The sequence below is a fragment of the Panthera uncia genome (genome assembly GCF_023721935.1).
Source record: "Panthera uncia isolate 11264 chromosome B2 unlocalized genomic scaffold, Puncia_PCG_1.0 HiC_scaffold_24, whole genome shotgun sequence".
Taxonomy (NCBI): domain Eukaryota; kingdom Metazoa; phylum Chordata; class Mammalia; order Carnivora; family Felidae; genus Panthera; species Panthera uncia.
Window position 1 is genome coordinate 23,945,413 of NW_026057580.1, and position 27,141 is coordinate 23,972,553.

Sequence of the window (27,141 nt, forward strand, 5' to 3'; positions counted from 1 at the left end):
TGAGATTTTTTTAATTAAATTAGCAAATATTTATTGTTTAGCAACAAATGGAATAGCCCCAGGGTCTTCATTAAGCAATTTACAGGGAAGCAAGGCATTTTATTTACACCTATAAACTTTCGAATGACTATATGTGTACATTTCTAATAGACCATAAAGGCTGCTTATTTTACAATGTGAACAATATGGAGAACCAGTTTATTAGACCAAATTTTAATAAACTTGTTTACTGCTCACTCAAGTAGCAGAAATTGACTTCAAATAAATTGTAGATAATATTACCATCCGTAATTGCATTCTAGGAAATATTCTACTAGGTTTTATCAGTGGAATCTAACCACTGACCTACTATAACTCTTATTATAGTAGAACCAGTATTTCAGAAATTTCCAACAAGACTGTGAAAGACATTTAAGATTTTATTTATTTAAAAAAATTTTTTTAATGTTTATTTATTTTTGAGAAACAGAGAGAGACAGAGCACAAGCAGAGGAGGGGCAGAGAGAGAGGAGACACAGAATCCGAAGCAGGCTCCAGGCTCTGAGCTGTCAACACAGAGCTCCATGTGGGGCTTAAATCCACGAACCATGAGATCATGACCTAAGCCAAAGTCGGGTGCTTAACTGAGCCACCCAGGCACCCCTAAAGATTTTATTTTTTAAGTAATCTCTACACCCAACGTGGGGCTCAAACTCAGAACTCTGAGATTGAGTCGCACACTCCACCAACTGAGCCAGCCAGGCACCCTAATAGTGAAAGACATTTTAATTGGCTATCTCTATTCCTGAAAAACGCTCTAAAACAATAATGGCCAGCATTTTACTGAACACACTAAGTGCTTCACATGCAGTATCTTCTCTAATCCTGACAACAACTGCATCATCTGGGTATTACCATCTACTCCATTTACAGTTGAGAAAACTGAGGTAGAGAAAAGTTACCTGACTTACCAGGGCTTACCCAGCTAGTAACTGTTGGAGCTGAGACTCAAACCAAGGTGGTCTGACCCCAGAGACTGCATTGCTAGTTGCCCTATCACTGGTGCTCGTATACAGTTCAGGCTTCGTGAACTCAAAATATGCATGCAATTTCACCAAAAATGGCTCATATACCACAACCGTCAATAAATACTAGGTTTTAACTTCTTAAACATTTCTCCAGTCTCTGACAAACTACTTTTGTGTTTATCTAGAGGGTTTCTTTTAAGTGGAAATAGAGGCTTAAGAAAGGCAAAATGATAAGTGAACCTTAACTTCAAGGACATCCTTTTACTCCCTTCCCCTGGCTGAGGATCTTATCACTTTTCCTTGATTAGCATTTCCTTCCATTTTGCTTTGCATTATTCATAACACAGCCCATATTTTCCCACCCCCAACACCTGGAGGGTCTAAACTAATCTCACTTCCATGGGGGAAGTTTCCTACTAGTTCTTTAAAAGAAACAAACAGGTGTTATTTTTTTTCCAAGGCTGATTCCTAATGACCTGATGAGTTGCTTATTTTAATCGCACCCAAATCACCAACCTACGTGCCTTTAATATAAAAGGGTCATTATGGCCACTCAAGCCAAGCAATTAGAACTGTTGAAGAGTGTCTGGGATTCCCAGATCCCGTGAAATACACACATTTTAGCAACTTCTGACAATTGTGCATATTAATATGAGGCAAAGGACAATGAACTGCTCTGAGGCTAAAACAATCACAATGGTGTGAATTCAGGCTATAAGTCTGCACATCTTTTAAGCGAAAGTGCCTCCCCCTATTTCCACATTGCTCATTTGGTTCAATTTGCAATTAGAGAAAGAAAGCAACAAAAAGAAAGCAACAAAAAGATGCTACTTCGTGCAGGTTTAACAGGCAAAAATATGTACACTTTCTAACTCAGATGATGGCATGTATTGTGAGAAGGAGAGACCTGTTTTGTTTTGTTTATAAAGCTCACCATCACTGTTTACTAAAGCTGACTTGTTCTCCTCAGATATTTCCTAAAAGTAACGAATGGGCCTAATTCTTATAAAAAAGCATACTCTCTTCAGAATGTCAATGCTTGCCAATCTGTAGAGTCAGATGCATACAGTCCTCACTCATTTGTCCATAATAGAGGCAGTTTGATGATTTTCAAACAGCAATAAATACTACTCAAATTTATAAAGGGTTCTGTCATAGGCCTCCATGATTTCAAAATTCAGTGACACATATTCTCAAAACTGTTACTATCAATATAGGATAACCATAAAAAATCTAACCACATCAAATCAGAACTTTTCTAAAAACTATGTTTAAACAGGGTGGTTACAAAGTCATGCCAATTACTAGACATCTGCATGCTCCCTTCCCTGTCCTTTTCAAACTAATTCTTTTCTATGTTTTCTTGGATATCTTTTTTTTTTTCTTTTTTTTTCTTTTTTAAGTGGGCTCCAACACGGGGCTTAAACTCACGACCCTGAGATCAAGACCCGAGCTGACATCAAAAGTCAGTTGCTTAATTGAATGAGCCACCCAGGCACTCCTAGACATCTTTCTCATCGATGTTTGGAAGCCAATATACTCTGCTTGTATACAGTGACCTGACTCACAAAGTCCCTATGCTTTTCTTGAATTCCAAAAAGCAGGTTATAACATTATATAGGAGGTAGATCTGTATACAAACAGCCTTAATGCCGGGCAAAAGGTGAAACATCTTAATAGAAATTTACTTGGAAACAAAACATTCAGTTATTTAAAATCTATTTAGCCAGGTTATTAAGAAACAAAGCATCAAATCTATAAATGTAAAAATTACCACTTCGTGTTCAAGACATACGTCCTACCCTGTCAACTTGTGGGTGTGGGTATGTTGAAGGTAGGGACTTGGAAAGGAGTAGCTGTTAATAAAACAAATTGTATGTGACTATAGGTATGTCTAAAAAGATGGGACGGAGGTCAGATCACGTCCATTGTTTTAGATGGAGAAGAGACACAGAATGGTGCTTGGTCTGTTTATGCACCTTAAAACAGTACAAAATGTGTGGCTAACATCCGAGTCTCCAGATATTTTTGCACCATCTCTTCTATACTGAAGAGACGAATTATTATTGTGAAAAGAGAAAACAAATATTTTAGTGCCAAACTGTACTCTGGTGCTAATTCCAAATAGTTATAAGTGAGCAAAGTTATGAAATGACTTCAGTCATAAATTAGCTCCTTTATAAACTTGAAAATTATGAGTTTAGAAACATGTGAACAACCAGAAAATATCAATGGCATTAGCATTAGCTGTATGACTTATTGGTAGTAAGACACTAGGTCTTCCTCTCTCAGAAGGAAGACTGGAAGGATAGAGATCATATTGTTTACACACTATTTCTTCCATGAGTTTTTCCTGTATTCTTTCAGAAAATCTTAAAATTTTCTATAATGACTGTGTCTCTCTCTTTCTGCCCCTCCTCCACTCACAGTCTCTCTCTCAAAAATAAATAAACATTAAAAAAAATACAAGCTCAACCTGTCATCTTGCCCTTTTTATGCTCTTATTTCACTGAACTAACCACCCACAGTCAACCTCTCAAGAAAAATCGTACTCCAAGAGTACAGAATAGTAGTCTTGCTATTTAGGGAAATCTTCAGTGCCAATTCTGAAATGTGGATATAAGTTTTGGGGAAAAGATCCAGTGTTTTCATACAGTTGAATAAACTTCACAGATAAATGCATTTATCCTCCTGTAATAATGAGGCATACAGATTGTGCCGAACTTTGAAAACTGAAGTCATGCAAATACATTCCTCAGGCATGAATGCTCTCCCTCACAAAAATTTCTAAGGCAGGCCTTCTGCTATCATTGTATTTCATCAGCTTTTGTGATTCTAGAGCATGGCCCTGAAATGAGGAGTGAGGCATTATGCCACATAAATTATAATATAGAACTATATAAATTACACTTTTACAGCAACCTTAGAAAATTAATTTTGGATGCTCCCACACAATCTGCTTGGTTTGTGGCTCTGGTGTTCAGCATGTATTAGTAAAGGCTTAGTTATGTGCCTTCCAGAGCTCTGCTCTGAAGTACCCTGCAATAGCACACTAATCCTGTCACAGAAGGTCTGCAGTAAGAGTCTGATGACTTAATGTAAATAGTCCGAGATAGTCAATAAAAGTTAATCAAAACACATATTATAAATTTCTATTTCCAGGACCCCACTCATAACCCAGAGTTTTCTGACGGAGCTGTGGTGAGGGCTGGGTGCCTACAAAACTCTCTGGAACTCTAAACTCTGCATGAGTCACAGACAGGTCAGAAACAACCCTTCCCACCGCCCCCCCCCCCTTCAGTCCAGAAAAAACACCACATCGCCAACACGACTGTTTCCTTTTTAGAAAGAACACAGCCTCTCTTTGCCATTGCTGTATGTAAATGAATAGTCAGTGTGGACTTATGTGATAACTCAAAATATTTACTCACATACAGATTAGACTTAGCCAAGGCATAAAATTAGCATTAGCAATTCACATATATGTAAGCGAAAAGCACTTTGTTTGGAAAGCAGGGCTGATCTTCCCAGTGACCGATTTGGTAAGGGTATAAATCTGGGCTACAATGAGGCAGATGGCTGTTAACAATGTACAGATTAGCCTTGCCCTGCCTCGCACTCAGATGTCGAAGTAACCCAAAATCTTTTCAAATCCCTCCTTTCATTTTTGAAGCATAACAAATGAATGGAAACACTATTAATAGAAATCTTTGTTCAGGTAAAGGCTCTGAGAACAACTGGGGGAAATTTATTGCCTAGACAACAAACCGCTTGTCCCTACCTGCTGTGATCTCAGAATGGCCGCATCGATCTCCTCCACCTTTTGAGTGATGGTGTCGCTCACTAATCGGTAGCGGTCATTGTCCTCGGCCACCATTTTTTCAAGTCCTTCCCTCGCCCTCCAGGGTACCAACTCCAGTAAAGCACTGCTCACTTCGTTAAGGGAGTCCAATAAGGCTTTGCTGTCCTTAGCTTCCTTTTTCAGTTCCTGAAAACAGAATTCAGAAAAGATACAAATCTGTGGGTAATACTAGCTTAAGAGTTAGAACAGGCTTTTCCTTTAACTGTCCTCGGGGCTAACATCCTTTGCAGGTCAATTATGCCAGGCATTGGTCCCTGAGTTTCAGTTAAGTTCTAGAAACCTTTGCTATTTAGAGCTATTTTGTAAAAAGGAAAAGTGTTTCCTGAGGAGTTCCAAAGAACAATTCATTTGTCAACACGGCAAAGATTTTATCTTTGAACTTTAATATAAATGTTTAAAATTCGGGAAACAAAACCAAGCAGGTTCACATGTATTATTCTTTGCTTTCTGGTAACCTCTAAGTAATCAGGTACTAGGAAAGTAAAATAAAGAGTAAAGTCCAAGCCAGAACTAAGTGACCCTCAAAATGAGTACGTAGTGGCTTTAAATCATCCCTGTTGAATCATTACAGGCTCAGTGAGCCTGACCTCCCCGGCTCCCTTCCACCCACATGTGATCATACTTCAGGGATGATAAAACAGAGGCTACCTCTGAAAAGAAAACCAGCATGACAGAATACCACTTCTGCAATATAAGTAGAAAAGCTACCTCATGCTACGCATCTATCTTACATAAATATTGTTGTTCTAAGCAAATTATGTGTATCTCTGAAACAATGACTTTTTTTTTTCTTTCTGTTTTCATCATTCTGTCTCTTGTGTAATAAACTATACTCCCAACCATAAGACTCTGGAAACAAATTATAAATGCAAGGCTTTCATCTCTGGGCTCTTCGAAGTGTTACACAATTGATCTCCTGCCAATTTCTATTGGGTCCCCATCAAGGCATCCTTCAGCATATTAGTAACGACACGAGACTATCACCCTAAACGGTAACAAATGGATCCAAAATGCGTAAATAAAAGCCTACTTTTTGTCTCGCTTGGGCTTGGCTTGCTGCTTCTCCCGTCAGAACCTGAGTTTCGTATGAAAGTAATTCCACCTCCACTTTGTCCAGCCAGGTGCAGAGCTCTTCACGTGTGGAGTGCAGGCGCCTGGCAAGCTGCAGTGCCTGCTCCAAGGTCTTGGCTACATCCGTGCTTAATTTAGTAATGTCTTTGTACCTTGCTTTAATGGCTTCCAATTTATCTTGAATGATTAAAACTTCATCACCTAAAATTTCAAAGGCACGTTATATCTCAAGAAAGCAAAGAAAAGCTAGAGGGAGGGTTTCTTCAGATATTATTGTACACTGATGAGATTTTCTCAGGGAGGGGAGGGAGGAGAGACATTTTTCCAAAGATGATCTGACCCAAGAGAAGCCTTTTTCTAGGTTTTAATCCTTCCCGAGATTTCTGGCAAATCTAAACAGCTCTGAAAATGCCAATATAAAACCGGAAAGGGCTACAGTGCCTGAAGTTATGGGAAAGCACCACCTTCACAACTAACTATATGGTGTTTTCAGACTTCAAGCACAGGAGCTAAAAACTGCTTGGGTTCCAACACTGACTTTGCCACTTGTTACCATGCACAAGATCCTTAACCTCTTTGTGTCCTTGGTTTACTCATTATTACACAGGGATGAAAGAATCTACCTCATAAAGTTGTGATAAAAATTCAACAAGTTTATAGTTGCAAAGCGTTTAGACCAGCGTCTGGCATGTGCATATGTATGTGTGCAAATGTGTGCGCACGTGTGTACGTGGTACATGTGTATGGGATGTGAATGTGTATATATTAAAAATAATAAACTTATCTGCACTATTCCAGTAGGTCCTCGCTCTCCTCTACCTCATTTTCAGACACCCAGAGAAATCGCATCCTGGGCTTCAGACTCCTGGTTCAAGGTTCTAGATACTATAGGGAACCCCTCGCAACTCACAATGAATGTTACTGGCCCATACTTCAACACAGATGCTAATGGACACAGGTACAGTGAAACTTTCCTGTGGCCAAAGGAATTACTAAAACGAATTAGTCTGTATCTGTTTTCTTAGTAAGTGTAAGCATGGAGAAATGAAGTGTGTGTATAGCCAGAGAATTTGTCACTGAACGCAAACTATCTTAAAATTTTAAAAACTGGTCTACAACCTGCGTACTCATGCAGAACAACTGCCTCCCGCAAGTGGAAAATGAATGTAACCCTGCTATGTGCTATGAGTAATACACACAACTTCCATTAGGAACTCAAGTGAGATCATGAGAAAAAAAGTGAGCTCATATCCCAAAACCCCCTTGGATCAGTCTTCAAAGAATTCTGCAGAATGAAGTCTTGGAGTGGCCTCAGAATTATAAAGGATTTTGTTTTTCTCTTATCCCTAAAATATTTAGAAAGCAATGCAACAATGCTAATTGCATGATGATCTGATTTGAAAGATTCTCACCTGTTGTTTGTTTCAGTAGTTCTAAACCATTTAGTAATGCCTGATCTACATTTTGTTTTCTGAGTAGGATGTCCTCTTGCAGAACCTAAGACACAGGTACGGTTTTTATGTTGGCGGGGGGGGGGAAAAAATCACAGTTAGCTTTGGTTAATCTTAGAGAACTCTGTGTTTCATAGAGATTTAAGTAGACACCTCCCATTTTCAACTATTAATCCCTGTTCCCTTATTTTCGCCTCCTCTTTAAACCACCATGGCCCATGTTCATCTACCCTAATTCACACGCTCTCTCCTTTTCAGAAAACAGACTATGTGAAGATATTGGACTACCAGTTAATTATGAGTCTTCATGTACAACAATAAAATAGCAAAGGAAAGGGGGGAATCTGGCTATTGGATAAATTCAATCTCTTTTTAAAGTGACTCCATTAGAAGTAATCTGTATATATAGGCAAAGTCTTTTCTTGAGTATAGCAATTCCCCTAAATCATAAGAACATAAAACAATCCAGAAATGAGAAAGACTTAGAAAATAATGACAAGTGAAATGAAAAAACAAAATAAAATAAAACAAAATAAAATAAATAAAAATACCCGAAGTTCAGACTGCTGCTTCCATAACCCCTCAGGGCTGTAATCCTGGACTGAGAGCTTGCTCAGTTTGTCATGTACTTCATTCAGCCAATTCATCAGCTCAACTTCATCTTCCCCAAAAATCTTAGCATTACATAAGGCCTGCTGGAGGAGCTCAGACCTGCTGTGACTTTTCTCTTGAATCTCAATGTACCACACTTGAGAGGAGTCTAGTTTACTTTGCACCATATCTTTATCCTCCCTGGAGCTCAAAACCTTTAAGGATTGGCCAATGCTAACAGCCTGGTGTAAATGTTTATTGTGATTGATGATGTCATCTTCTAAGGCCTAAAATAAAGTTTAAGAAAAGAGAAACAAAAAGGATGGACAAATAAAAATGAAAACATAAATCAAATGAAAGAATGACATTTGAAATGGGCTTAGTTTACAATTATGCATAACACAACAGTACATAACTCAAATTTATGACATAAAACCACAAAGGAAATGGAAAACTGAATCTTACTAACGTGCAATGGTTATCTTACTTTGTGCTGTGCAATTTGTTCCTCAAGTTTAGACGCTTGGGTTCCTATGGGCTCACAGTTCGCCAGCTTCTTTTCTATGGTTGTAAGCCACTCATTCAATGGTTCTAGGGTTTCATGAAATTGCTGTGCTACCACTGAGATACCTTCCAACTGACGATTCCTATAAATGTGCCAAGATAAAGGTCATTTAGGGATGAAGAATGTGTGAAATAGTCAACAAACTTCTTTACTCAGTCTCCTGCATTCTAAACATTTTTTTGTGGAAAGCAACTAAGGTTAAAATTAAGATCTGTCACATTTAAAGGACATGCTAAAATAGCTATCCTATTAAATAAAATTAAAGGTGAAGCACAGGCCAATCCCAAGCAGCTAAATCTTATGAAACTCTTAAGAAATCTGGTTACAACACAATAATAGCTATGTAATAATAATAGTAATGTCATAATAACAATAGCAGCAATAATAATGACAATGATGACAATAAAAAAAAACTTATTGAACACATATGCTCTGCCAAGCCTCTGTTTTAAGTGTGTTATATATTAATTCACTTCAATCAGAGCACCAGTTACTGGGACTTACTTAATCAACTGGTCAAAATTGGATTCAAATTTTGAAGACCATCTGTAGCTCCCCCCATAGTGGAATGAATAGTGACTCCTACTAAAGTAGTGTGCCAGGTCTATTCCCTCCCAACCCCCGCCAAAAAAAAAAGTACAGTGTCAGGTATATTTCCCAAAAGCAACACTTAATATTTTATGGATTAAAATATCATGAAAAAGGATTTCTTTAGACTTTTACTTATTTGAATACACTTTTATATAGTTTGAAATGCTTTTAAAAAACACATTAGTTCTTCAGTTAAAATGGTACCACGTAACTGAAAACCTACCTTCCGCCACCCTCAGTTTTTACCTAGGGCAAGAGATTGTGCCCGTCTCTATACAGAGTACCTCAGTACCAGATCCTGGGACCAAGAGTGGTTGTCATAACTTTTTATCATGCATAATTCTTAGGGAATTGCATGATTTAATAAATTTGTTTCTATGGAGACCAAGGGAATTCTGGAAAATTGGCACATGCTACTGAATATAATTTCTGTGTATATCATAAACTACACATTTATATATCTCTTAAAACTTTCACATGAAACATATTTGATCTTTAAAAAAATGAATACAATTATTTTTGACTTCTAAATTATTACTAAAATTCTTTTTTTCCTTTTTTAAAAGTTTTATTTTAGAGACAGAGAACACACACATGTAAGCATGTAAGAGAGAGAGAGAGAGAGAGAGAGAGAGAGAGAGAGAGAGATCGAGATCTCCAGCAGGCTCCATGCTCAGCACAGAGCCCAATGCAGGGCTCAATCCCATGACCCTGGGATCATGACCTGAGCCGAAATCAAGAATTGGACGCTCAACCAACTCAGCTACCCAGATCCTCCACATTCTTTTTTTCTAAATTCAAATATCCAATCATCTAGAATCAGTGAAAATAAACTATTTTGTGACCATATTTAGTTTACTGTGATTTAAATTGTCAGTGACTTTATTAATCAGCATATAAATCATAATATGACCACTATCCTTCTATTTAATACCACTGTGAGGAAGGTTTAGGAAAAGAAAGCCATTGTGGTAGTAAAGCAGGGATCTAGACATTAATTCATTTCATTAATTCATTTATTTTTAAAAAGTACTGAGAGTATCTCTCATGGCAGTCAGGGTACAATGTCCTGGTAATTCCGCAAATGGAATAATCTCCCAAAACGAGACGAAAGGACATGAAGCTTTTAGCCTCCTTAGGAGCATCTCATTCTACGGTCCTATAAACTATAATTAATTCTACTCCAGTATTCAAGATTAGACAAATCCTCTTCTCTTCACCATTGTAGTTCCAAAGAAGGTAGCAATTTATGGAGATAATCATTCTGTTCAGTGGTTCGTCTAGTTTTAACCCACCCAGTCTATGTGGCTGTGGTTACACTCCAGTGTAGCTACTACTCAACACAGGTCACTGTGATCCCAACATGGAGAATGAAAAAAAGATGCAATCAAGAAACATGTTGAGTGCAAAAGCCCATTACATGCTTCCATAGCACTCTATATTTTTGCTCTGAAATATCACATTTGTCATTACTTTTCAATGGCTATAAAACACTGACTGTACCCTGAGGACAGAAATGATCTGTCCAGCTCACCTCTAAAGCCCAAGGCCTAGCTCTATGCCTGATGCACAGTGGGCAGGCAGTAACTGCGTTATTAATAAATAAATGAATTACTCCTGTGGGAATTATTTTTCTAAAACCAAGTGTTGAGATGTATCTGGTGACTACAAGACCTTACCAAGGGAGGAGGGAGGAGAGCGGCACCACAGCCCTTGCTACCTGTTCACATACATGATAAACATAGGAAAATGACAGTTTGAAGAAAAGCAATATCAAAATGCAAAACATCAGTAATTAAAGACTTTGCTACTTCTTCAAAAGACCGCAAGTACGTAAGTTACCGTGTTTCAGCTTTATTAAGCAATGCCTCCCATCTACTGTCCAAGAGACTCAGCTGCTTCAGAATCTTTGCTTTGTCTGCAGGTTCTGCTGTTGCAGCAATTTTTTCTCCTTCACGTTTGATTACCTCCACAGTCGATTTGCGGTCATCCAGCAATCTTTGGAGAAGCTTGACATAGAACATTAAATACCAGAAGCAAAAGGAGAGGCGGGAGGGACAAAGAAATAATTGTGTTATCGAATGGAAAACACAGTCTAAGTACTTTTGATATGTGACAAAATACATATTCTGTATAGATTCACATAAAAAGAAGTAGGATTTTAAAAATAGCTCATTTTGTTTAGTGATTCATTACTATTGTGTCAGACGCTGTGACGGGGGATTTTCATAGCAGATAAAACTAATATTGATAAGCCTGCTAAGCCATTCACTATTAATTTTTAATATAAAATAATAGGGTACAAGGTGCTGCTTCAGTATAAGCCCACTGCACAGAAAGCGCAAAATTCCCATTACTGTAAAGAAATGGGAATACCTTAAACATTCAACAATCATCTGTCCTTTCAAGACAAGCTTAAGATATTATAAATCATTACTGTTTTCAAAACCTCTCCCCATGTTAAATCATTATAGAGAGGGAAGTTGAGACTCAGACCAACTTCACAAGCCAGTGATGCTAAATCTAGAGGCTCTGGACTCCCTTTACTAGGTGGGACTAGCTCCTATAACCCTTCATTAGGATAGAAACTAAAAAAGAGACTTCAAGTATCATGTCCAAAATGAACGGGGAATGGAAAGTCAGAAATCCCCCAAAGCTGGCTAAATAAGACTAGTATTTCAAGATTTAGAGGCAGAAAAAAAAATGCAATTTAATTCTAAGAAGCATTTCAAAAAACTCAGAATGGAATGTTTGAAAGAAGTGGCCAGAACCCAGGATTACTTTGCTCTCACCTAATCAAAACAATTATTTCATGAGCAAGTGCTATGCATAGGCACTGGTCAAGAGCAGTGAGGAAGACACAGGTACGTAAAACGCTAAATACTTCACTGATTCCTTATTCTGACCCTGATGGATAATTAAGGATTAAAGAAATGTACAGTTACCTAGAGGTGACAAGCTAAGACAGCACCCTCTCCCTTTCACTTTGAGACCGCCAAATCAGGTGGTAAGAGGAACCAACATGTTTAAAAAGAAGAGGAAGAAACGCAAACTCTCTTGACACAGGTTAGAGTCATTAGAAAATCAGCGAACCACAGGTGATTGAGGCAGTAAAGAGAACTCATTAAGTGGATTATTTCTGATAAACTTTAATAGCAAAGCCTCTAGCAATTAAGAAAGCAAAATCCACAAATAGATCTTGTTGGTTAAACATAGTTCATTAACTTTGGGAGAATAACAAAGGTTTAAATTAAATAGCGAATGGTAGCAATTATATTGTCATATATAATATTATACATCCTTATTACTTTATTACATTCTTATTCTTTATTACTTTATTACATATTATGAATTATATTCTATTTAAAAATCATTTTTTATGTTTATGTTATGTTTCTTTAATCCTTATCTCCAAATTTATTTCTAATAGGTTAATTCCCAACATACTAGAGTCCTCAAAGAATTTTTAGAAATACTACTGAATGTCAAAATTAAATTAAGCCTCTTAATCCATTCCTTTCTTTTTAAGATTCCACACGGGAAAAACCTTACCAATGTGCTGTGTGCTAGGCCCCTCCCATGTGCCATTTCAAGTCATGGCTGACAAATTAGTACTGAAAATGTCACTAAATACGTCCTAACTGACCATCACCATCTGGAGCACAAAATGGTTTTTTTGGTATGTTATCATCCCTTCAGCAAGTGTGTCTTTCTTTCCAACTTGGTCCTGTATTAGTAGTGTCAAAAGACACAACACATTCTTTAGCATATATGAATCAAATGTTTGCTTCTTTCGTACAGGCTGAGCCACAAGAAACGGCCTGTATTTAATCTATAAAAAAAAAAGGAGTGAGAAATACAGGGTGCTAGTTATGGAATGAGTAAGTCACAGGGATAAAAGGCCAGCATGGGGAATACAGTCAATAGAACTGTAAAAGCATTGTACGGTGATACACGGTACCTCCACTTTTGGGGAACATAGCGTAACATATGAACTTGTTGAATCACACTGTATTCTACAGTTGAAACTAATGTTACATTGTGTGTCAACTATACTTTTTTAAAAAAAGGCAATTTCATACAGATCAATCTGCTATGTAAGGGAATGACGACATTTCCGCCCAAGTTACCTTTTCAGTGAGTGAAATCTTCCTTGACGACTCTACTGGAAACTGCATACATACCCACCCCCAGACTCCACTCCAGCACTTCCTGTCCATCCTTGCTCTGTCACTTCCTACTTCTTATCTCCCACCCCTGCTTTATTTATCACTTGCTAACTTACCACCATGTACTTACTTTGTTTACAGTCTCTCCCTCTTCCTCCCCGTCCACTAAACCTTAAACTCAGTGAGGAACTTGCATCTTTTCTGTTCAGGGATCACTGCCAGCAGCTGAAACAAAGCCTGAAACCTGGCAGATGTTCAGTATATATTTGTTGAATGACTAAAAAACAATACCTAGAGCATCAACAACCAGTCAACTAGAATATCCTATTACTACAGAGAGTCACAAGGTAAATCTTTACTCTCGTGGTTATGATGGGACATGAAACACAATACAGAAGTATCACGAACTTACTTTTTGCTCTTGTATCTGGGCCTTCACCACTTTGAACTCGGCTGATGGGGGCTTCTGGTTGGCCACAAGCTCCTCAGTGTCTGCCATCCAGCTGAGCAGGGACTCCAGGGCGTCCTGGAAGCGCCCACAGTGCAGCAGTGCCTCCTGTAGCTGGGCTGCCCGCTGAGCTACCTGCAGAGTTTCCGTTGCAACGGCTTATTTACTGGTTTCACAAAAAATGCAGTTTGCCCACCAGCCACCACTGTTCATGCTCTGCCCATCTGGTCACAAATTTTCTTTTCCAGGGCATCTGGGTGGCTTGGTTGGTTAAGCCTCTGACTCTTGGTCTCAACTCAGGTCATGATCTCACGGTTTGTGGGTTTGAGCCCCACAGTGGGCTCTGTGCTGAAAGCATGGAGCCTGCTTGGGGTTCTGTCTCCCTCTCCCACTGCCTCTCCCCCTCCGTCTCTCAAAAGAGTACATAAACAAACATTAAAAAATGCTTTTTCTTTTCCTTTTCACTTAAAATCTGCCCAAAGCACTGACAGTGGCCAGGACTGTGGTGGAAAGGAGTCAAAGTTTAGCAAGTAAGCCAGGAAGAAAAGGTTACCATCCCAAACGGTAATGTAAAAGATGAAATCTTTGAGACTTTGGAAATACCCAGTACATTTATGATTAGCAATGAATAATTCAAATATTTTAAGATTACCGAAAGAAACAATGTCTTAGTCATTTTTATTATTATCCTTTGACTTCATATTTTATTTCTTACGGATGAATATTTTAAAAGACTACATTAAAAAAACTTACAGTAGAGAGAAACAGATTTTTATTTTGCTAGGAAAATTGCCTGTGAAGTATCCAATTAAATTCTGCTAGCTCCAAGTCCTACAGGCTTTTTGGACAAACCGGACCCTTTGTATTCTAGTAAATGGAGTCTCTGTGTCCTACACAGAGATATCCTATTGCCCTTCTCACAGATCTTTTCCTTCAGGACTGAAAAAGTAGTTGGCAAGATGTTTTAAGCACTATTGAATATATTTGCACCTGACACTACATTCCAATTGTGTTTGAAGAGCACTACAGTACAAATCAGACTTTAAAAGAATGATAAACGTAGTTCTGAGATCTGGCCACAATTGCCTAAGATCTCAAAGCACAGAAAACTACAAGAACAAAAACCACCACCCCAGATAAGCACAGTCGTCCCCTAACAATGTCCTGATAATTTACGTCATGCAAAGGGCTGCCATTGTGTTTCAGCATGATCTCCTTAAGACACCAGAGCATTGTCTTCCAGTGTTTTCCTTCGTGGGCATTTAGAAAAAAGTGGGATCTACATCTCATAAATGAAATGCCATTTAGAGTTAATAGTCTATAGTGAGGGTGGTAAACCCTTAGTCCAGGACTGACAGAGAGACACGGTGGCTTTCACTTGCACAGCGTGACCTATTATACAATGTAAAATTAGTTGCTGACATTTGAAAATTAGGCTTCACAGAAAAAGTGAGATTTTCAGGTTCCTTTGGAAATAAGCAGACTATTTGGCAACAGTGAACCTAGATCCCTACATGGAATGATTTGCTGGAGCTAAGTACCGGCTGTACCTTCGAAGGTGTATGTGCTCGCTCAACACAAGGTCATGAATCACGGGCCGCCTGCCATCACCCTGGCACTACTGGGCCTCTATGAAAGTCAAGTTAACGGCAGGGAGAGGTCCTATTTCATCCAGCTTACTTGTTTCATTTATGCTGCCCACTGAAGCCCTGTGGGCATCCGAGTTTGGGCTGCCGAGTTGACAGCAATATAAAAAGGTAGCCATGTTTAGGGAAGTTTAGCTACTATAAATATGACGAGTCACAACAAATGCTAGAGAATAATAATCAACAGAAATGACAATGAAGGGAATGGAAAAATTACCTTCTTATTGAGAGTCTTCCACCGTGCGTTGACATCATCCAGGTCATGCTCCAAACCCTGGGTGCTGGTGCTTTTAGCAGCACTCTGAATAAGGCCCTGACCTAACCAGTTCACATCTTGCTGTTTAACCTGCAAAGGTTCAATCTCTTCTTTTTGGAATACCTGCAGTTGGGAGAGCAATCATTTATATAAATTACCTTATCTAACAACCACCAAATATAAACATTTGTTCAATGATCGAGTATCGGTTATCAGAGTTAAAAAGAATTTTTGTTGGCTATTCATATGTGACAGCTACCTTATGAATAACAGTAAGAAACTAAACTTAATATAAATTCATATTATCAAAACCACTCAGGAATTTTAAAGAATGATATTCTAAGTACCTTTAATCAGATTACCTATAAAACCAAGAAAAGAGTTTGTGTCCTCTCTCTACTGCTTCATTAGCATAAACCAGATATTTTCTATCATTCCAATATAACTCTAGTAAAAACAGTATGGAAAATGCAAAGGGGCAAAATGGTAAGATGGGCCCAAGATCAGTCTTCCTGGGCATGGACCCTTACAAGCTCCTCTAAGGATAACTGCTGCTAGCTGACAACTGAAGTTTGAGACTCAAACTGGGAAAGAAGATAACTGACAAGACGATGAGATGAGCCAAGAGGCCAATCTACAGCTTGCCAGAGGAGCCCAAATACAGAGTTAGGAAAAGAGAAAAGACTTAGGCAGGCATAGTAAATAGAATAGATCCTTACCCATCCAGCCCCCTCAATGCCTAGTGAGATGCCAAAGGACTTGCAAGAGCACAGAGACCTCACCCCACAGACGTGCTCACACACGTGGCCAGCACAGCAACTCCAGTGACTCTATGGTCGCCCCCTGCACCGCCAACCATTTTCCCATGCCCTCCCTCTGACTCTCAGTCTCATCCAACTAACAGTCCTCCAGTGCCTGTAACTGGCAAACAAATCTCATGTATTAGAGTAAAATGCAAGTTCCATGAAAGCAGAAAGTTGTCTTCCTTATAGTCATTCTATGTCCTGGACTTGCCACAGTACCTAGCATGTAATATGTACCTAATAATTATTTGCCGAATGCGTGTCGGTACAGAAAAATTGTATTTACATCTCGGAGTGGATGGCATTAACTCCACAAAAGAGAATACTGATAATACGTTAACTCTTTCATAGACATACAAATGTTTAAAATACAGGACTTAAAGGATTCCATAAAGAAAAAGAGATGAATTTAACCAAAGAAGGGAAGTTTCAGCTAGATACTAAGACACGACCGAGTTTGGGGTTTGAGTCATTACACCACAGGGCACCATATAATATACCAATAGTCCAAGTAAATGAACAGTTAACAGAATATATGGAAACATTAAAAAGGCAAGTAACAAAATAATACTTAAAAAATTACAGAGGTAGTATGGAAAATAATTTTACACAGTATGGAAAATAATGGAGGGGCGCCTGGGTGGCGCAGTCGGTTAAGCGTCCGACTTCAGCCAGGTCACGATCTCGCGGTCCGTGAGTTCGAGCCCCGCGTCGGGCTCTGGGCTGATGGCTCGGAGCCTGGAGCCTGTTTCCGATTCTGTGTCTCCCTCTCTCTGTGCCCCTCCCCCGTTCATGCTCTGTCTCTCTCTGTCCCAAAAATAAATAAAAAACATTGAAAAAAAAAATTAAAAAAAAAAAAAAAAAGAAAATAATGGAGAGGCTACAAGAAAAACTGTCTAGACTCTGGCCTAAGGCATGGCGCACAAGATAGTTCTGTGTTATTGCATGTATGAGTAAATTTAGGAATAGCAAACAAATAAATGATCATTTCCCTTAGAAGTCTCTCTGCTAAAAGCCCGAGTTTCTTCTTGTATATAAAATCCTTATAGACAATTTCCATACTGGCTAATTGTTTCTATACAGCAGTGCTGAATATAAAAAGTCAATTACACATAACCAAAGAAATAAGAACTCCTCAAATCACTGAGGAAAAAAAAAAAGTTTTCATAATTTTGTGGCAAGGTGGTAAAAACAGAATTTGAAACTGAGATGCTACTTCTTTTCTATACTACTTACTAAGTTAACTACTTCTAGGAACTAAGAGCTCTGGAGAGGTTTTACTACTTACAAAAAAGAAGGAGGGACAGTAAGAAAACTGCTGCATTCTTAATTCCAGGAACTTGTCTGGTATAGAAGGATTCAGGGAAAAGTTCTACATTTCCTGTCAGATAATGCTCAGGACAAAAAAACCTAAGATAACATTCTAGTAAATTGCCTTAACCCCTGATCTTGGTTTTAAAGAAATCAATTTTAAGGCTGCATATCAGAGTAGGTCTGGGCGAGTCGTAATTTTCTGAAGTGCTACAAAAAATATACTAAGGGTTAAAGAAGAAAACTACTAAGGAATCTGTATATTCCTAAGGGCTCAATTACTTCCTACAAATAGACTGCAAAATCCTTTACATTAAAAAAAAAGCACTTTTAAGCTTTTAAAATAGTATGTCATCTCACGCAAGCTGAAGGAAAGGGCAACGCTGCCTAGAGCAATGACTTCATAGGCTGGGAAGAGGAACGTTTCTGATACTGTCCAAATTCCTTATCTCTCAGTGGTAACAAATACCTATGAAGAGAGACTTTCCCCCTAATCTAACCCATAAGTACACAAACACAAAGCTTAAGATAAAATAAAATTACCTCTGAGGCAAAGTTTACCAGAAGAACTTTGTAAAAATACCAAAATAGCTGAACTTCAATCCGAGTGGGAAGAAAAAAATTACAGGCTTGACAAACAGCCTCTACTTATTACAAGGCTGCACCCTTTACTTTCTTACCTCCTTCACCACTCACAAAAAGTTAGCAGCTATGATGACTGCAAAATACAGCACAGCTTCTCTACTTCAATGTCCAGAGCTACTGACAGAATTCTGATTTTCAGCACATTTTAAACGTCCTTAATTTGAGTAGCCTACTTCGCAGACCACAACAATAGAATACTGTGTGTTTGTACCTTCATGACTAGGCCTGCTCAACCTTAATAAATACAACAGAACTACCCTTAAATGGCAGAGTCTTAAACCACAATTTGTGTAAAAGCCTCATGTTCACATAAACTCACAGTGGAAGCACTCTAAATGCAGGGGAACAGCCCAGCACCTGCACAAGCCAACAGTAGGAATCTAAACAGCTGGGAATAATCATTCTTAAAAAAAGGTCCCTAATTAAGTTGTTACAATGATCACCTTATCAATACCTAGCATCTTGTGGGGTATTAGGCAAACTCCCAAAATAAAAGACTGGATTTGATCATTATTAGAAACACTAGTGACCACTTTAAAAAGGAACCACAAACGCCCGGCATTGCAGTCTCACATTCCCCATTAATTACCTGAGCTGACTGAAAGCCATTACAGACTGTGTCCAATATTCCTGCCTGGGCCCTTGCTTTTCTGGAAGCTGCTTGCTTTCTTACTGGTATGAATTTCGGGGAACACTTTATTTGGACCACCTCCATCTCCCGGGAATAAAGGGGCACCTCCACTGCCTCTTTAGATGCGACGTTGGATTCTTCCGAATCATCTGGTGTCAACACGGTCACATTTTTTACTAAACTCGTGCTACCACAATCTGCATCGTTTCCCTCCACATCTGTGAGAGAGAGATGTAAATCCTCAGAATTTTCCAGAAATTTCCCACTTTGTGCCGTGATTTGGGATTCTCCCGATCCATAGGTTTTCCATTCTTCTCCAGTGTTAGAAATACACTGGCTTTCCCCATCTCCTGACATAATCAATGGATCATACTTTACAGTGCTCTCTTCTAAATCATTCTGCAGAAAGCAATTTTCACCATGGATTTCCCTTTGACCATTTGCACCTTTTGTTTCATCTAGTGGAGGAACATCATGCAAAATCATTTTGAAATTTTCATCAGGGTGGGCACTTCTACATGAAAGCAATGGGATTTTCTGCTCACTAATGGAATAAACAGAAAAAAATGGCCTGTATTGCTCTGCCATATGAATATCTTCAGCTGAAGATAAGCTTCTAATTCGTGACTGGTCTCCAGTTAAAATGCCCTGTTTTTCTTCCCTCTCTGCTGGAGGGCTACATAAACCAGAGTCATCCTCCTCCGACGTTAGAGAATTAGTACCCCATCTGCACTTGCTGGCCTTGGGAACAGCATCTGACATATCAGTAGGTTCAACAAAAGAGCTTTCACTTTTGTTTGCATAATCCATAAAATTGGCTGGGACAAACATTCGCCATGACCGTCTATGTTCTTTCTTTTCTGCATGGGACTTGGCTTTGGGTAACCCGGTGGTTCGAATGATATCACTATTTAGTTTGAGCGCATCAAAGATCATCTTTTCATCTAGTTTGTTAGCTTCACGACCTCTCAGCTCAAACACACTGGAAGAAGCAAGGGCACCGTTAGAGCATAGAGAACTAACATCCAGTGTTCTGTGACTGTAGGGTAAAGTCCGATCTGTAAAATGCCTGGAAGAGAGGCTACCCTTTGAACCAGAGTCTATCTGTTCATTCAGCCTAACAGTATCATAGATTGACCGCTGTGGGACATAACAGTCTTCGATATTTAGGTCCTCCTCTTCTTCACCTTTCCCTACACATGGGGGATTCTGACGTAAACAGTCTGGTCTGCTGAGTGGCTTCCCCATTTCGTAGACAATTAAAACAAATATTGCGGCTCTTGACACAGAAAATAAGAAGTAAGGTAAAGCATCTTTCAAAAAAGTATACTTCTGGACAGCACTATGAAGTGTCGTCAGCATAAAGACACGCTCAAACAATATAGGTTGTGATATAGGAGGTGTTTAAGGTCATCAGTGCATCAGTCTTAAATGCAACTATCCTTTTACCTGGTTGTTTTTTAAATGATTCTAAAAAAAATAAAGTGCATTGAGAACAAAGAACAGAAATCTCCTTCCTCCCCCCTTCCCTTATCCCCCCAGGTTCCCTTTCACATACTCCAAAACACAGAAAACAAACAAACACACACACTTAACAGTGGCTCAAACACTCAAAAGATTCCACTGTCAGTCCATTTCCCTTTTTAGTCTAATTTTGCATCTGAGATTTCCAGGTTAAAATTTCCAAATGAGCAAGCATTTTAACAGGCTAGGCTGAATGTTAATATCGGCAGAACTCTGGTTAACTGTAATCCACTTAAAGAAGGCTTGCAAAACTCCATCTCCTTTATAAATAAACCACGCTTCAGAAACTTAAAAGACAAACACAGGGACCATGTATTGTTCAGGTCAAGGCACAAAAACAAATCCTCAGCGAAAAATAAGTTGTCGAATGCTGTTAAGAAAGTTAAATTTTTCTTTTACTTTTTTTGGGTGTAGCTATAAATAATCTTGATTCAAAAGGCAGTTTTTCTTCCCATATTAAGCTTCTTCGAGGCTACCCAAAGGAAAAAAATAGACTTTTGGACAGCCAAGCCAGGACAATCCAGCAACCGTTTAAAGTAAACAGTTAGAAAGCATGGTGTGCTATAAACTCCCCTTTAAAAAAAAAAAAAAAAAGAAAAAGAAAAAAGAAAGTCATTTCCAAAGAGTCTTATCTGATCTTCCTTAAGGCTTATTCCACCTGAGGAAACTGCAGCAAAGAAGAGCTCCGGGTTTCCTCTAAGGCACAAGCAGCGTAATTCACATTCAGCTCAAAACCAAGTCTACTCTAACCTTTGAAATTGACCAATTGTGGCCGCGGTTTGGCTTTCATTTTAGCTACAGCTGGAGAGAGGCAGAGGTGGCCGGTGGAGGAGGCAGAAAAGGAACTCCAGCAGGGACGTCCTGCGCGGTCCCCAGCTCCTTAGGGCAGTACGGTCCCCGGGAGGCATCCTCCCGAGCCAGGGCGCTTCCAGCAACGCCCTCTCTCTTCAAGCAACAGCTGCTACGTCCCTTCGCAGAGCAGCGCTCCGGGCATGCAGCTCCCTCTCTTCGCTGCTACGCCCTCCCGCGACTTAACTTCGCCGTCATCTTTTCTTTGACTCCTGGCCCCCTCTCGGGAGCCGGCGGGCTGTTTCAGGGGGAGGTACCTAGAGGCCGAGCGGCTGCAATGCAATAGCTCGGTGGTGACATCAGCGCACATCAGACTCAGTCATGGAGCTGGGGAGAGGGGCGGCTCGAGTTCAGAGATCCTCGAAATCCCACCAACTATGGAGTTCAACATGGGGAGAGATCCGAAGGGCTTGCAGAGGCAGAACCTGACACCAGGGGCTTCCCGAAGGTATCCTTTCGTCAACGCCGGTCACGGCGCTCATTTGAATATTAAATAGCGGGGGCGGGGGGGGGGGGAGGTAGGAAGAAAGGGACTACACAGGTCCCCACCTTTCGGCTGAAACCACACCCTCATATGCTGCAGTTGCACACCGTTTAAGTAGCATTTGCGATGCGAAGTGCGGATCACTTTGGATCCAATGTTGAGTCATTCCTTTTAAAAGCCCAAGTTCAAGTCTAACTGTTCTCCAGAGCAAATTATTCCTGTGGGCACGGCCCTGAGCACCGCTGCCATGAATATCAGTAGTTACTAATAACCCCACACAGTCCCCTGGAGCTTAATGCAAGGCCCAGGCAAAGATCAAGGGCAGTCAGTAACTCTGGATATTTAATAAACAAAATCACTTCCACAGATTGTTATGTATTGAACGCTCTTTGAAAACACTGAAAATAAATTCAGCAAGAAAAACCTTAACCTCTGTAAGAAAAATTAATACTTTTAATTAAATATTATAAAATCTATCTATTCTTTAGTTTACAAAATAAGCAACATTACCAGAAGTAGCAGACAGAGTTACAAATAAAGGTAGATTGTTTTTTCTCACTCTCACAAAACAATCATCATTTGAACATAAATGATGTGGCAGGGAACTTTTGTACTTTTAATAATAACAAAATTATTATTCCAAATATGAAATATTGTTCCAAAATTATTTTTATAAACTTAAGTATTAAATCTTTTAAAAAATCTATCTGTAACCGGAACTCTATATGTAATAACACTCATTCAACAATTATTTGATGCAATTCAGTATGTGGCTATCATTAGGTTGGGGAAAAAACAAAATATATACATACACACACACACACACACACATAGCCATCTATAAAGAAAAATATGTATAAAAACACCTATCAATATCACAGTATCAATGCCCATTTTTCATAGTCAAGAAGTGAAATATTTCAACAAGCACTAAATCCTATGGTACTTAAGCACAGAGGCTATTGTGAGATGCTAATAAGATTTTTAAAAAAGTGCACACAGTTTCCTTGTTTGAACAGTAGATTGGGAACTAGGCTGAGAATTAGAAGAAACCACGGGTTTTACTCCCAACTGTCACTGTACTGATATGTAAGACTGGAAAGCTGTGTATTCATGGTAATATTAATATTAAATTTTCCATGAAATGTGGATGAGTACCTTTCCCTAAACATTCTGAGATCCTCAAAGAACTTTTCCCAAAAATGGCCCTAAATCACCTTAAACTCTAACTCTGAATTATCAGCACAATATTATTTTGGCTTTACATAATGCTAAGAAAAGCAACATGTAACCTTCACAGTTGAGGTGGCTAGTGTATTTTTTTAAACTACATTTTTAAACTACATATATAATTTGTTCATAAATACAAGCATCATCAAAAAGTGCTCACTACCGGGGCGCCTGGGTGGCGCAGTCGGTTAAGCGTCCGACTTCAGCCAGGTCACGATCTCGCGGTCCGTGAGTTCGAGCCCCGCGTCAGGCTCTGGGCTGATGGCTCGGAGCCTGGAGCCTGTTTCCGATTCTGTGTCTCCCTCTCTCTCTGCCCCTCCCCCGTTCATGCTCTGTCTCTCTCTGTCCCCAAAATAAATGAAAAACGTTGAAAAAAAAAATTAAAAAAAAAAAAAAGTGCTCACTACCTATCAAACACCACAGTAAACACTGGCAAAACAATGGTGCACAGAGATGTAGCACCCCTGTCCTTATACAATTGACGGTACAGTGGAGAATACGGATGGGAAAATGGGTACAATATACAGTTTGGAAGTAAGGAGTGCTGTGGAAAAATGCTCTTTGGTGATTATGTTTAAGTACATGCCATGTATTTAATAACAGAATTCCTGTTTTATTAAACTAATTTCAACTAATCCTATAAATGATGAGCCTAATAATTCTGTTTCAAGTTAAAATTTGAACTATTAATGTTATACTGGTATTTATGACAATTATATACAAACCTACGTGTGTTTATAAAGATATGGATATATAGATATACCTTTGTTACTTAAAATCACATTCCAAAAATCTATCTGGATAACTAAAGAACTCTTACATTTAGAGCAAAACTAGACTGGTTTATCTCTTCCTCCCAAATCTGATTTATTTACAGCTACTTTATTTTTTTTTTTACTTTTAAAAAAATGTTTTATTATTTTTAAGCCAGAGAGAGACAGAGCATGAGTGGGTATGGGGCAGAGAGAGAGGGAGACACAGAATCTGAAGCAGGCTCCCGGCTCTGAGCTGTCAGCACAGAGCCTGATGCAGGGCTTCAATTAACAAGCTGTGAGATCATGACCTGAGCCAAAGTCAGACCCTCAACCGACTCAGCCACCCGGGCGCCCCTGTTTACAGATACTTTAAATGTTAAAGTTTCTGATACTAACAAAATTAAGATATATTAAACTGTTAAATATTAATCATTATATCTAGATCTCTCACATTTTCATAAGACAGAAATACACAATGAATAAAATAAGCAAAGTTTTTCTGAAAAATAGTCAACATTGTTATTTCATATATACAAAAGTCATAATGTTAAATGTTCCCCAAATGTGACTTTACTTACTTTATGTTGCCTACTAAATGTGATCTAGCTAAAGTATCTTCTAAAGGCAGATGATTGTGGAAAAGCACACAAATTCCAACTGAAAAATGAGCAAAGTAGAACCACGTTCTCATTTTATTTTTCTAAAGTTAAATTAAGTCTTTGAAAAGAATAATTACTGAAAACTCTTAGAATTAAGTCCAACAATCCATTTCATAGAAAAGCTAAAGGCTAATTTTATCAACTGATACATGGAGCTTTTAGAGCTGAAAGACTGGCGGTATTAAGAAACTCAATGTGCAGTAAGTAGAAAATGTGTGAGTAAATGCAATATTATCCATGAAAACTGACAGAAGTATTTTCCCGGCCCAATGGCTTGCTACTGAAATCTGGATCAGAAGGCAAACAAGAAACATGTGATCTGTTGGGGTTTTTTTGTTTTTTGTTTTTTGCCGTGATACAAAAATAAGCCTTAGGAGCAACAAATTCTGTTCTTTCTCAAACAGATACACCATTAGATAATGAAAACTGAAAGAACCCATGTTTTTAGTTTTCAAACTAATAAACTTCTTCACATAAATGACTAAAGGATTTTTGAGGGTATTTATCAGATGGATATGCAATAGCTATTTATTTCAGTGGAAATAGTTTATATTTAAAATAAAGTAGGATATGCAGACCCCACCACAAAGGAAATAACTTTAGAAACACTTAACAGATTTACTGTTTGATCTTGACGGGAATTTATCTTGATGTGAATGTTAGCTAATAGCTTTAATAGGCACTTGCTATTTTTCCTGTGAGTTACGGAAATACTGTTTTTCTTCTATCTTCAATATGGTTTTCAGATGACAGTGGATAAAAAAATTCTACCTAATAAAATTATTCTATATGTAACATTATTAATTGAAATATATGCATATGTGCACTGTAACTTCTAAAAGGTAAAGTTCTTTTTTTTTTTAAAGCCATCCAGTAAGCAAAACCAATGCACCTGTTAATGATCCCCTTCAACTTCCTTCAGAAAACCAAAAACCAGACAAAACCTGAAAACACTTCATACTAAAACACTACCAAAGAAATAAAGTAGTCTTAAAATTAAGGCGATTAAAGGCAAGTGAGGAACAGGATATGTGAGCACAGAGATTTTCTCAGGGTATTCTGGTTCCTGGACAGCTCCAAAAGCTCTTCCCTTAATTTACAATCACAGCATTTACCTCTGTGAGACATTGTTTTATGAACGACTGTAGACGGAGACAACCATTTATAAAACATTTACAGGTCAAACTTTTCTTAACAGGAAACCAATGTGTAATTTTATAGCCACAAAGCAAATTCTGTCTCACATGCACAAAGACACACACGCACCTTTAAGCAACTTTCCACATTAATAAATTATGTAGAACACCTTTTATCTAAAGGGACGCCTATGATGACAGTAGAAGCTGCAGTTTTGTGCTCTTGGGGGATTGCTTAAAATCCCCCAAGGTTTACCCCGTTAACATCAAAACAACCAAAAAAAAAAGAAAAAAAAGAATCCCCATCCCCACCCCGCCTTATAAAATCTCTGGCTAAAACTGCCATCAGAACAACCTACTGTAATTCCCCAATCTTAAATGAAGCAAGAGAAGAGAGGACCACGCAGCATAAAGAGTGACAGCGTTAGTTAGCAAAAAGCAGGAAGAGAACACACAGTGCCAACTTCCCTTTAGTCACTCCTTTCAGTACAGTACATTCTTGTGTTTGATGTATGAAGGAGGGCACCCCCGTGTTATGCTATGTCATATTCTCACGAGAATATGAGGGATTACTGATAGCACACAGATCAGCGCCAGCTCTTTGTGGCATGATTATGGTGGTCTCTGCTTGGGTAGGATTTCTCTCTTACCCAGCATGTATGATATTCCTTCTTCCTAAAATCTTAAATTCCATGTTGATGTATCTGATTAAATGATGTGATCTTCCCATAAGGTCTATGCATCAAGTTATGGTTTCTATAGTGAGAACATTTTCATTTTTAAAAATACTAGAGGAAAAGCATCGTGCAAGTGCCTTGCTAATATACTCTAACAGAAGTCCAGTCAAGTAAGAATTTTTTTCCCTAAGAAAAACTTCTTATGCAACAGCCTTATTTAATATCCTCCTGTTCTCAACAAAAATGGGGAACGATTTGTCATGGACTTCTACATAACAACACGGGCACCCTCTTTAAAATCCACTGTGTTAAAGCATATCTTTGGATAATTTTATCTTTAAAAATATGGTGACATCACAGATGTTGTTTTAGGATCATTTCATAAATATCTTAGGAAGATATTTGGAAAGTGATTTATTTCAGCAATACTATTTACAAATAAGGCTCAAACTGCCTGGTTTCACTTGTCTCATGATAACAGGCATTGTAACTCACCCACTATCCAAATGAAGACACCTGGGTTAAACAATGACTTTACCTTGACCAGAGAACATGTATCACAGCAAATTAGGCAAGTGTTCTATGGTTTCAGCTTGGCTTAAAAATTCTCTGCTCCCAGGACATCTGGATGGCTCAGGTTAAGTGTCAGACTCTTGATTTCAATTCAGGTCATTACTTCATGGTTTGTGAGTTCAAACCGCACATCCGGTTCTGTACTGACAGTGTGGAGCCTGCTGGGGATTCTCTCTCTCTCTCTCTCTCTCTCTCTCTCTCTCTCTC

General features: G+C 38.7%; 1 protein-coding gene across 22 annotated transcripts in view; it reads right to left on the reverse strand.

Annotated features, from left to right (window-relative positions):
- The window catches only part of DST (dystonin), a 493,789-nt gene that overhangs the window by 64,200 nt on the left and 402,448 nt on the right, over window positions 1-27,141 (reverse strand). For 19 of the 22 annotated variants that reach the window (XM_049652833.1, XM_049652831.1, XM_049652828.1 and 16 more), the window contains 8 exons: window positions 15,619-15,780; window positions 13,720-13,890; window positions 10,981-11,147; window positions 8,470-8,629; window positions 7,943-8,269; window positions 7,353-7,437; window positions 5,900-6,141; window positions 4,789-4,995 (listed from right to left, as the gene is read on the reverse strand). In XM_049652833.1, the coding sequence (XP_049508790.1) occupies window positions 4,789-4,995; window positions 5,900-6,141; window positions 7,353-7,437; window positions 7,943-8,269; window positions 8,470-8,629; window positions 10,981-11,147; window positions 13,720-13,890; window positions 15,619-15,780 (1,521 nt within the window). The remainder of the gene's footprint in view (window positions 1-4,788; window positions 4,996-5,899; window positions 6,142-7,352; window positions 7,438-7,942; window positions 8,270-8,469; window positions 8,630-10,980; window positions 11,148-13,719; window positions 13,891-15,618; window positions 15,781-27,141) is intronic. The other 3 variants (XM_049652835.1, XM_049652840.1, XM_049652847.1) reach the window with 1 other exon arrangement.